The 12,500-nt window shown below is 47.2% G+C and overlaps 1 protein-coding gene across 1 annotated transcript in view; it reads left to right on the forward strand.

The window, feature by feature from the left end:
• The window catches only part of tenm1 (teneurin transmembrane protein 1), a 180,394-nt gene that overhangs the window by 143,238 nt on the left and 24,656 nt on the right, over positions 1 to 12,500 (forward strand). Inside the window, 4 exon segments of the mRNA XM_048234047.1 lie at positions 1 to 7; positions 888 to 1,137; positions 1,988 to 2,008; positions 4,191 to 4,423. The exon segment at positions 1 to 7 is cut by the window's left edge and continues 137 nt beyond it. Of these exon segments, the coding sequence (XP_048090004.1) occupies positions 1 to 7; positions 888 to 1,137; positions 1,988 to 2,008; positions 4,191 to 4,423 (511 nt within the window).

A 12,500-nucleotide genomic window follows, 5' to 3' on the forward strand; every position in this document is an offset into this window, starting at 1 on the left:
GAGAGCGGTGAGAGCCTCTTGTCATGTCTGTCCACATGTCTTTTACTGGACACACACACACACACACACACACACACACACACACACACACACACACACACACACACACACACACACACACACACACACACACACACAAACACACACTCAACCTTTCAAGTGCTTTCTTTCATCATGTTCAAGGCCAGCATCTATCTGTTTAACCCTGAAAGAACCAAGGGCTCTCATAAGCTATTTTCAGACCGGTCGTAGTTTTGTTTTTTAATCACTGTCCTCAAAATACAAAGTATTTACAAGGGGAAAAAAACAGTTTGTTTAATTTTCAATTCAATTCTATTTATTTATACAGCACCAATAACAACTGAAAAAACTGAAAAAAATATGTGCAGGGACGATCACAAACACCCTTTGTTGACCAATATTTTTAAGTGTAGGATTTATTTTTGGAGAAAGAACATTGCGGCAGCAGTGGTGCGGTTGTAATAATGAAATGCAATTTTTTCTGTGCATCTGCACATTATTATTGTCACAGAAGTGAGTCCAGTTGCACACTGTTCTTTACATTTTTGGTGCCCCAATCAAAAAATCAGCTCAGCCAGAACTAAGATTATATAAAATTACAAATCTTTATCATTGGGTTCTGATAACAGTATTGTTACCATGGTGACAATTGTGACAACCCAGCTGACCACTTTGCCTCCTACCAGGCATCCTGCACAAGGGCAACGCTTTACTATCTGTCTTCCTCCTTTTTTCATCCCTCTCTTTTTCTGCGATCCTATATGTGTAATGGGTTTTTTCTCTTTCTCACGATGAGAGTAAGAGTCTGATCCATCATGGGAGCTGCGGCTGAGGACAACCCAGCTGACCACTTTGCCTCCTACCAGGCATCCTGCACAAGGGCAACGGGGAGAACATCTTCATCTCGGAGCAGCCGCCGGTCATCTCCACGGTGATGGGGACGGGTGTGGTGCGGGCGATCCCGTGCCCCAGTTGCAGCGGTCCAGCCGCTGGACGCAAGATCTTCGCGCCCGTGGCACTGGCCTGTGGCTCCGACGGTAGCATCTACGTGGGCGACTTCAACTTCATCCGCAGGGTTCTGCCCAGTGGCTTCACAATCAGCATCCTGGAGCTACGGTGAGACGGACGTGCACACACACACACACACACACACACACACACACACACACACACACACACACATGCACACACACAAAACAAACACACACACATGCACACACTCACACACACCACACACACACACGCACACAGAGACACACATACACCACACACACCTACACACACCTACACACACACACACACACACACACACACACACACACAGTTTAGTTCCGTTTAATCATTTCACGTCTAATCAAATTAGGTGAAACTAGTCTGAGAACTATGAATATAAAATTATGTATGGGTGAAGCACAGTCTTTTTATTCCGGTTAAGTTTACTGAACCCAAATGTTTCTCTAAGCTACTTTATTGATTTATTCCTATCTTATATCCTGAATGCTTTGTCAAAATTAGTTAGTTCAACATTATAACATCTTGCTTTGAAAAGAGCAGTTTGTCTGATTCAAATGTAATGTGGTTTGATAGATTTGACAACCCAATTTATCCTTCTTAAGCACTATCTCGCACACACAATCCATCAGAAATAGTGACAATTTAGAGGTTGAAATGATATGAGTGCATAACAAAGCAATGGCTTAATGCAATCCAGACATAAACAGTGGTTGTCAGAACCATTGCTGTGACATTGATAAGCACTGACCTTTGTTTTTTCAGAGGAAAGTCCCAAAGGGAATAAATCCTGCTCATTTCTACTCATTCTGCCTCTAATCGTCCTGTGTTGATTGTTGCATGCATGCTAAGGGCTGTTGCCAAGGCTGACTAGACAATTCAGAAATCATTTGACCTTTACATGCCTATTACAATCTAATCTCCGTCCACCCTTTTCTCTTCATGTCGCTGCCAGGAACCGGGACATCAGACACAGGTATGCATCAAACCAAAACATCTCATTATGTATAAGTATCCCTTATGTGTGCAAGCGTATGGATGTAATTGGCCTGTAATGTGCCAGTCATCATGTACAATAATGTACCGTGTATGTCTTGAGAATTATGGTGGGTTACGCACGTTTTTCTTCATCTTTGCGGCTGCGCTCTAGACACGAGTCTCCAGCCAAGTGTGAGGTCTTGGAGTGGATTAAGAGGGGTGGGGTGGTGGATGTGGGTGTGGGTGTAGGGGGTGTGTGTGTGTGGGCGCTGGTCGATAAGGACGCGTATTGACCCGAATCTGACGACGGTGCGGATTAGCGGAGCTCGGCTCACAGGCGGGGGCAGATGGAAAGAGGGAGCGCTCGCTCGCCCGCTCGCCCGCTCTTTAAAGTGCAGTTGCTTATCAGACACGAGACTAGGCCACCCTGTAATATGTGTGTGTGTGTGTGTGTGTGTGTGTGTGTGTGTGTGTGTGTGTGTGTGTGTGTGTGTGTGTGTGTGTGTGTCTGTACAGGGCCCTGGGTCTCCCCTGGCGTTTGGATACGGAAGAAGAGGTGTGTGTGTGTGTATGGTGTGGTAGGGTGTTGTCAGACCAGACCAATGATAGACCAGATCTCAGGATCCCCCCCAGACTTTGTGTGTGTGTGTGTGTTTGTGTGTGTGTGTGTGTGTGTGTGTGTGTGTTTGTGTAGGGTTATGTGCACATGCATTTGTGAGTTGGATAGATATCTCTTTGATGGGCCAAATCTCAGGATCACACCCACATCCCCAATCCCCTCACACTGCAATTATCCAGTCTATAGCCAGCATCTAGCCAGCACCGCTCCTGCATCTGATGCACACAGGCAGCCCAGCCCACTCTGAGAGATGTCTCCTGGCTCAGAGGAGAGGAAGAGAGGCAGAATAGCTTATTCCTCTCTCTGAAGTGAAATATTCCTCTCTCTGAAGCTAAATATTGATTACAGGCAGGATTGGAGCCATCACCAAAAACAAGCCTGGCTCCCATAGAGCAGGAAAAGTGACTTGTGTGATGCATCAACTCATACACACACACACACACACACACACATAAAAGCTGATTTGTTTTCTTTTTCCTTTTTTGTCCTCTCTCCCTCCGCTTGTCTTCCCAACAGAGCGCTGTATGTAATATAGCCGTCGAAGCAACGTCTTAACGGATTAGATCATGCATACGTACTTGAAATGAAAAGACTTCAAAGATGTGCGTGTGTGTGCGTGTGTGTGCGTGTGTGTGCGTGTGTGTGGTGTGTGTGTGTGTGTGTGTGTGTGTGTGTGTGTGTGTGTGTGTGTGTGTGTGTGTGTGTGTGTGTGTGTGTGTGTGTGTGTGTCTGTGCGCACACCCGTGTGTGTGTTTGATCCACGGATGTGGACCTGGCCTCTGAAGCAGAGAGATGCCTCCCAGCACTGCTAATTTGCCAGCCGCCGTTTCAAACGAGGTCTTTGAGCGCTGTCATCAAAACACTGTAGCCTGTCAGAAATCTCTCTCTCTACGCCGCTGTTTATGCGGCTGGAAGATGTGTGTGTGTGTGTGTGTGTGGTGGAGGGTGGATTATGAGTCCTCAGAATGCCTAACAAGGCCGTGGGGATTTCAAGATATTACAACTTTTAACATACCTACAGGGATGCATGTTTAGGCTTGGCCCACAGGGCACATGAAGTGGCATGCATAATGACACACATACCCACGTGTGTTGCTCCATGCTAGTGCATCACTAAGTATGCTCTCGGAACCAAACAGAATCATCATCACACACACACACACACACACACACACACACACACACACACACACACACACACACAGACATGTACACACCCACACACACACAAACACACACATGCACACAAATACAAACACACACACACACAACTGAGATACAAAATCATTACAGCCTACATGCAGATATGTAGAATCATGCAGAAATGTGTCTACCGTACCTGTCTATCCCCCCTCTCTCTCTTCCTCCCTCTATTTATCTCACTCCCTCTCTCTCTCTTCCTCCCTCTATTTATCTCACTCCCTCTCTCTCCCTTCCTCCCTCTATTTATCTCACTCCCTCTCTCTCTCTTCCTCCCTCTATTTATCTCACTCCCTCTCTCTCTCTTCCTCCCTCTATTTATCTCACTCCCTCTCTCTCCCTTTCTCCCGCTCTGTTCCAGCACCAGTCCAGCTCATAAATACTACTTGGCGATGGACCCGGTGAGTGAGGTGCTGTACGTGTCGGACACCAGCAGCCGGCGGGTCTACCGGCTGCGCACCCTCACCGAGCCCCGGGACCTGGCCCGCAACGTGGAGGTGGTGGCGGGCACGGGCGAGCAGTGCACCCCCTTTCATCAGAACTTCTGCGGAGACGGCACCAAAGCCACAGACGCCTCACTCAACAACCCCAGAGGTGCGTACGTCGTCAGTCTAATCGTGTAGCACGTTCACCTCCCCGTATAGGCACCTGGATTCCTACGGTTTTAGATCAGATGCATTCCACAGACTGTGATAGAGGGACAGTATATGAAGGTACAGTACATCGGATTTTAAGTGTGTCAATGTGGGTGGCGAGGGAGAATGTGTGTGTGTGTGTGTGTGTGTGTGTGTGTGTGTGTGTGTGTGTGTGTGTGTGTGTGTGTGTGTGTGTGTGAGAGAGAGAGAGTAAATGTGGTTTGCACATGTTCTGTTTGGCTCTGTATTCATATTGATCATATTCATACTCTCCTCAGCTTCCCTGCAGCACTGAAAACATTACAGCTATTAATTATAACAGCTCGAGCCAGCGTGACAGTGGAGTAGCACTTAATCACTGTCACCAACACAGACCTTCGCTGGCCTGCTTGTCCTACACACACACACACACTCAGTGTGAGGCCCCGGTCTAGAAAGTGGTCTCTGCATGTATTTGGTCCATAATAAGACCACGGCTGCTGTTTCTCAATTGAGCAGCCTCAGTTTCAGCCTTGTTTTCACCATTTTCTCTGTGTATTGTGTGTCTGATATTGGGTTTGTTGAGTGTGTGTGTGTGTGTGTGTGTGTGTGTGTGTGTGTGTGTGTGTGTGTGTGTGTGTGTACGCATGAGTGCATTTTTCATTTTTCTATGTGTATAGTATGTGTGTACTTGTTTTTCTGTGTGTGTGTGTGTTTGTGTGTGTCCTTTGATCCCAGTGTTTGCTGAATGCAGACTCTAATCTCCAGGTGCACAGGTTCCCTCTCGCACTCTTTGATCCTCGGCTAGCAGTGGCGGTCAGTGGGAAAGCAGGCCACGGCAGAAACATCTGTGTCTGAGAGCAGAGCAGAGGAGAGGAGAGGAGAGGAGAGGAGAGAGGACCGGTCCGTCCTTGCTTTCATTAAGTGGCCTTCAACGCTCACCGGCCACTTGTGTTATTGATTCAGCCATTAAATGGAGATTTATGAGAGTCGTGCGCGATGAAAAAGAGAGAGAGTGAGAAAGAGAGAAGGATAGATACAGTAGGGTGAGAGAGAGAGAGAGAGGTGCACTGGATGGGACCCCTGAGCAGGAGAGTCGGTCTGGGGGGGGGTGTTGGTTATGCTAATCTGCTCCTGTCTGAGGCATCACTGGTGTGGGCGCACTACTGCAGATGGGCGCTTTTTATCGTTATTGTCGGCACCATTTTTATGACTTATAAATGTCACTGCCCCAATCATACCTCCGCACAGCGCACTGAACTGTGGGGTGGAGACGTGAGAAAAGCAGAGAGGTAGAGAGAGAGAGAGAGAGAGAGAGAGAGAGAGGGGAAAAGAGAAAGAGTGGAGAGGCAAAGGGAGAGAGAAGGAAAGAGTGTGTGAAAGAGTGTGAGAGAGAAAGAGAGAAAGAAGCAGAGAGAGAGGGAGAGGGATGCGGTTTTAGGTTGAAGCCGCAGGGCAAGCGTTGGATTATGAAGGATGACAGTGGTGCTCTCACAGCTAAATGAGGCTCAGAATCCATTAGAGATGTGGACCTGCTCCTCTGTCACTGTCACACTCCTCCGGCCACTGGCCCCGCGCGCCTGTCACTCAGCCTGACGGACAGACGGAGGGGGGCGGGCCCACCAGACGGCAGGTTTGTTTTTCCGCTCCGGCTCGTTAGCTCCAGTTAAGGGCCGCAAGGACGCGCGGTCATGCGTCCGTGGACTGGAGAGGGACGGCATCCTGACGGACACAGGTGCAAAACAGAAGATGGGGAGGAAGAGGAAGTTGAAGAGGAAGAACTAAGTCTGCAGTCTAGAAAAGCATCCAGAAATGGTGAAGAGCCACCAATTCTGAAATGTTCTCTGGTTGCCCGTCCTCACTTAAGTGTACTGTGGAACATCGTCTAGTGTTTCCATATTAAGGGCCAATCTCAATTCTCTGTTTTACCCCTTCCTCTTCCCCTATCCCTTCATCTTACCCCTAGCCCTTGTCCCTCGAAACCGAGTGGCAAGACATAGGGGTGAAGAATATTCCCCTTGGAAATGAGATAGGCTACCACTAGCCAACCATAAGGGAGAGCGGGATGATTGAAACACTTGAATTAACGTAATTTACAGAGATCATTACCACACTGAAAGCTAATATTTTGTCACCAGCAACCTGTCTTCTGTCAAATAGGCTATCATTGCATTTTCAGCTCGAATAAAATCGTTCAGGAATTATTTCAACAACAGCAGAACGTGCCTATATGTTGGTTCATAGCCTACCTCCTGGTCGAATTGAATGAAACAGGGATGGGGGACAAAATAAACATGCAGTTTGCTATGTAAACATCCACCCACTCCTCCTATTTTGATCAAATGGTACTTGACATCAGAAGCAATCGCTGCCTGTAATAGCCTATGTGAGGAGTCGGCAGCAGTAGGCCTATGCAGCATTCATATCAGACGAGTGGTAAAAAGTTAAGTTGTTGGACTTTACATTTCTGACATGGTATGCTGCCAATGTTGGACATGGAAATGTGGAAATATTCAAATGACAAACATGGTAATGATGTGCTGTTAACATTCATAAAACAGCGATTTTTGAAAACTTCCTCATGAAGAACAGGACCTTCAATATGGTCACAAGATTGAATGCAACATAAAACAATTACCATTTTAATTTTATAATCCTTATTAATGCCAACATTTCATGTCAATAAATCTCTCGGTGTGCTTGTTTGACTGGTGTGAGCGGTGTGTGTTGGGTATTTCTCTTAGCCCTCAGCTTCAAGTAAGCTCCCGATCTTGCTTGGTTTTAAGGGGTATCTACCCCTTGCCCTTATCCCTACCCCTCGATCGAAATGAGAATTGAGATAGCCGTTCGTCTCACGTGCACACGCAAAACTAAGGGGAAGGGGGAAGGGGTAAAATAGAGAATTGAGATTGGCCCTAAGCCAAGCCCTAAGCCTTTCAGCATCCAAGCAAGCTGAGCATCTGAGCATTCATTTCCTACATCAATGCTGAAACAGTCTTGCTTTCTTAAAAACATCCGTTGATGGTGTGTGTATTTTTGTTTTCATTTATTTTGTAAGCATCTGATTGGCTGCTGGGTTTGCATTGATCTCTCCGTCAGTCAGTCAGCGTGCTTGGCAGCATGGCATCAGGGCTTGCTCGTCATGTCCTGCACTGTTGCCAGGGGAGACCGATTCCTGGCGCAGGTCGGGGCTCATTACGGGAACATGTTATTAAATCATTTCTCTAAGGTAAGCCATGACACCGTGACGGATAACTCCCTGGTCACACACTGCATTAGTGGAGGTAACATGATCGCCCTGCGTGACCTTTGCACTTTACGGGTGGGACTGGAGGGCTGAGGTGGAGATGTGGGGACCACAGTGCAGGACATGTAATCAACAGGAACTGAGGGAGAAAGAGAGAAAGATAGAGAGACTGTTCTGACACCTGGTGGGATCAGGCTTGTTTCCACTCTTCCTTTAACTGCGATCAGATCAGGTTATCATGCTAAGGTGATTGACATACTTACCTGTTGGGTATGCCATACCAATAGAACATTACAGAACATACTGGTTTGAGTTGTCTCTAGAGCAACTTACCCTCTGTTGTCAACATTACCTTATAAGTAACGATGGTCAAAAGTGGTCAAAAGAGCACATATTGCATGTGCACATGTGAGTGTGTGTGTGTGTGTGTGTGTGTGTGTGTGTGTGTGTGTGTGGGTGTGAGGGCTTGTTCTTTATGACAGTGGGTAATTACAGGTGATGAATTAGAGGTATTAGCTGATTGATCATGGGTTTAATAGAGCTGAAGTCAGTCTGTGTGATTGATAGAACTCTAATGAGCCGTCTGAATGCTGCCACGGCAACAGCCCAGAAACAGCAGCAGCCGAGCCGACCCAGTGCCTCCAAGCCTGGCTACCAGAACCAGAACCTCACTTGACTCGCTCCGATGAACAGCCCGCAAAGTGGAGGAGGCCAATCTAGATTTTCACACTTGGATATGTCTGCAGTGAGCGCAGATTGGTTTTAAAACCCCCGATACCATCTTTTTAACAACCTGATACCATCTGTTTAACTGCATGATCAATGTGTGAGTGAGAGAGAGGGAGCGCTTTTAAGATACACTCCCAATGAAACATGTGGAAATCCATCTCAAAATTGCTTTTTGTTCCATCCTTGCACAGCTGCTGCGATCAATCCGCTCGTCTGTGGCAGTCTGGCTGGAGATTCTGAGGAGGCGAGCCTTCACTCTGCTCCATGGAGGGTTTACACCAGAAAACGGGCTCTCAGGAAAGCACCAAAAGCTATTATTATCAGACCTGAACCAGTGTGTCGGAGGATAAGATAACAACAGGAATTACATTCCATGTCGACCACAATATCAATTATTTTTAGCATACTGAGCTTCAGTCAGAAAGGCAGATAAGTTCTAGCTATTCTAGCCGTTGAGGTGGTGGAAACTATGATTTACTCAGTCAGACACGGGTCAGTTCAGGCGCAGGAGCATATGGAACGGCTGTCTGACTATATGCTCATCTTGTTCCTACACATCATCATCACCCACGTATGCATATAATTCCGATAAAACAGTTGACAGTGGCCTGTTCTGTTTTTTATTCCATTTTTAGAAATAGTATCATCGGTGTACAAAAATGTAATCTATTCCATCTTTGGTTATCTGCGTTTTAGCTTTTAAATGTAAATAAGCACATTTTCGATGCAGCCCCCTTTCCTCAGTAAATAGTTCAATCACAACAGGCAGCACCAGTGGTTGCCTTCGTGGGACTTAATTGCAAAAATGACATGACCGCTGAAGGGACTTTGACAAGCGTAAAGATTTTTTACACACGTGTGCGGTGGTGTATTTAATCTGGCAGAATCTGTCAGGGCGCCTGCTCCTCAGTCTTGTGATGGTGTGTGCGTCGTCGCGGCGAAGGCTTCGGGCTGTGGCTGCTGTTCAGAGCCAGTCAGCGTGCCGCCACGCTCAGCCGAAGTGACAGCTCCGATCCCGCTCACACACAGCCAATTATCTGCCTCCCATGACTCGGAGTGAGAACAGCCGACTCGCACACAAACGAGCAAGCGGGCGAGTGAGTGAGTGAGTGAGTAAGCTCTCTTCAGAGAAAGAGAGAGATGAGAGAGAGGGATGAGTAAGAGACAGAGAGTGAGAGATAGAGACAGATAGAGTGAGAGAGAGGGATGAGTAAGATACAGAGTGAGAGAGAGAGACAGAGATATAGAGAGAGATGAGAGAAAGATAGAGCAAGAGAGGGATGAAAGAGAGCGACATAGTGAGAGAAAGGGATGAGAGAGAGAGGGATGAGAGAGAGAGAGGAATGAGAGAGAGAGCCGGCCGGTGGCGGCAGCTGCTTTGACGTGGCCTGCGTGGCAACGCCTGCCTGCCTGTGGTCTCAGCGTGTGCGAGCGGCGAAGGCTGCCATGTCCACTTTAGCGCGAGCAACGGCAGCCAGCGCTCGCCTTGAGTGGCAAGCACAGCCATGCGTGAGACTGTAGCCGCTCACCCAGAACAGAGAGATCAGCCGCGCTGATGGAGGAAAGAATGGAAGGGAGGATAGAGAGGAGAGGGGAGGAGAGAGAGAGCAGTTGGTAGCCAGGAAAAAATGGACAACAAAGAGTGTGGATAAAAAAAGCAGTGTGAGAGGTAAAAGAATGATAGGCCAGTGACTCCACCGAATGAAAGGAACATGAGGAAATAAAAAAGAGGGAGAGAAAGGGACGTGTCAACCTCGTGGCAATGGATAGAGCGGGATGAGAGAAGAATGAAAGGGCAAAAGCGGTGACGCCAGCGTAATTCGTCGGGAGAAGGATGGGGGTCAGTGGAACGACAGCATTTTGTCTTTTTCCCTTTAAAGTGGGCAGCGAGAGGGGATTAACGGCGGGTCAGTCACTGCGACCGGTCCATTTATCATCCCTCTGCAGACGCTACCTTCCCTCCGGCGGCACGAGCCACTCCGCTCTCTCCCGCCCGCACCACACTCTCTCGCCCGTGCCCCGCAGCCAGGGCTGTGCCAGTACTGCATGGTGCGGCCTCGTAGATTCCCCACGGGCACCTGATGGAGGGAAAAAAGAAAGAAAAATAGTCGTCTGAGGACTGAATGTGTGGACTCGTTTATTAGTGCGACCCAACCACTTGACCTACAAGGTCTTCATCAAGTTTTGTGTTACCAGCATATGGTCAAATGGAGGTTTCTGCTGCTTAGTAATTACCTTTAAGATGGTTGCCGTGGTGAGGTCGCAGAGGTAAAATAGATGGATGCATAACAATTCTCAACATGGAGACTGGACGGCGACTCCAATCAGGCCAAAAGGTCTCCTGTTATTGATTTATCCTGAAAGCTGACAGAGTTGATTTGGTAAATGTGTTTCTGTATGGCATTGGCTGTGGCAAAGGATTAGCGTGATTGGCATTGGGTCTCATTCTGTTCTGCTCCGCGTTCGCTTAGCCCTCTGAAGGTCACCCAGATTTTCGAGGACGTCCACCAGCCATAGTGAAAATTTTCATTTTGTTTAATTGTCTCCAGTAAACCAAGGTTTTCAGCCCACCGAAAGTACATATTTTTTTGTAGACTACATAGAAAAATTGGGTTAAACCCTTTAGCTGCTAGATTGAATATTCTTTCTCGCTTGCTTGTCTCATCACATCTGCACTCTTTTCAAAGTCTATTCCCTTCTCTGTCTATTTTGTTGAGTTCCCTGTCCCATATGGATCGGATCTGATGCTGTTAGATGAAGTTCAGGAGATTTACTGTGTGGCCCGCACCTAATTAATCAAATTTATGGATCGCCTCCACTGGAGTCTTTCCCAGGCTCAGGGCCCCTCGCAGTCAGACAGGTTCTGACGGAAACCAGCTAACAGGCCGGCTCCTGAGGATAGTGTTTGTGCTTAGCTCATTTGTTTAGATGCGGATGGGACTGAGAGGTCAGAGGGGGTAACCCTTAAAGCCTTAGGGGGAGTTCTCGGAGGTCTGGACTGCGTCTTAATTTGCTCATCTGATTTGGGTTTAAGTTGCTGGGACCAGGCCAAAATCCCTCCAGTGACTCAGAACTGCCAAAAAGTTCCTGTCAATATCCCAGTAAATTCACATGTGACCAGAGAAAAGAATGCCCTCCCCATACTCTTCAGTTTGCAATTGTGTGTGAGTGTGTGTCTGTGTGTGTGTGTGTGTGTGTGTGTGTGTGTGTGTGTGTGTGTGTGTGTGTGTGTGTGTGTCTGTGCCTGTGTGTGTGAGTGTGTGTGTGTGTGTGTGTGTGTGTGTGTGTGTCTGTGTCTGTGCCTGTGTGTGCGTGTGTGTGTGTGAGCCCAAAAAGACATTTTGTTCACTCAGCTCTTCTGACGGCCTGACACTGTGAGGATGTCCTGACTTTGGCTCCGACAGCAGGGCGAGATGGATGCTGTCACTCCCATTTATAGTGTCCCAGAGACAGGGACACGTCTCAGTATCTCCTGCTCCCTCACAACCACAAAGACAGCCTTCCAAATGGGTTTTTCATCAAGCTATCAGTTCTACTCTTCCCATTCAGCACATATTGTGCCTAAATGTATTTGTCTATTGTGAAATAACATTGTAAGTCATTGTAATACTATGATATGATGTCAGAATGCCAAGGTAGCATGCAGTATATCTCCCAGTAAGGTGCATCAGGAGGGTAATAGTAAGGTTTTGTTAAAGCTGTATTCACAAACATGGATTAGTGAGGAAGTGAGGGGAGGGAGAGAGTGAGTGAGTGAGAGAGAGATTGTTCTTTCATGTACTATTATCATATCTGTGTGTGTATATTTTCTCGGAATTATTATTACTATAACTATGTATATTATTACTTACATATATTAATGCTTTGGCCATATTGTATCTTCAGTCATGTCAAAGCTTGTTGAAGAGAGAGAGAGACACACAGGATGACATCGCACTTAGAGCATGACAGGGAGAAGTAAGAGCAGCAGCCTTGTGTGTGTGTGTGTGTGTGTGTGTGTGACTGTGAGAGAGTGTGTTGTGAATTCTTATGAATTCTCTGGAGACCTGAACTCACACTGCTAATTTCATCAGATAAAGCA

The sequence above is a fragment of the Alosa alosa genome, chromosome 2 (genome assembly GCF_017589495.1).
Source record: "Alosa alosa isolate M-15738 ecotype Scorff River chromosome 2, AALO_Geno_1.1, whole genome shotgun sequence".
In the NCBI taxonomy this organism is placed as follows: Eukaryota; Metazoa; Chordata; class Actinopteri; order Clupeiformes; family Clupeidae; genus Alosa; species Alosa alosa.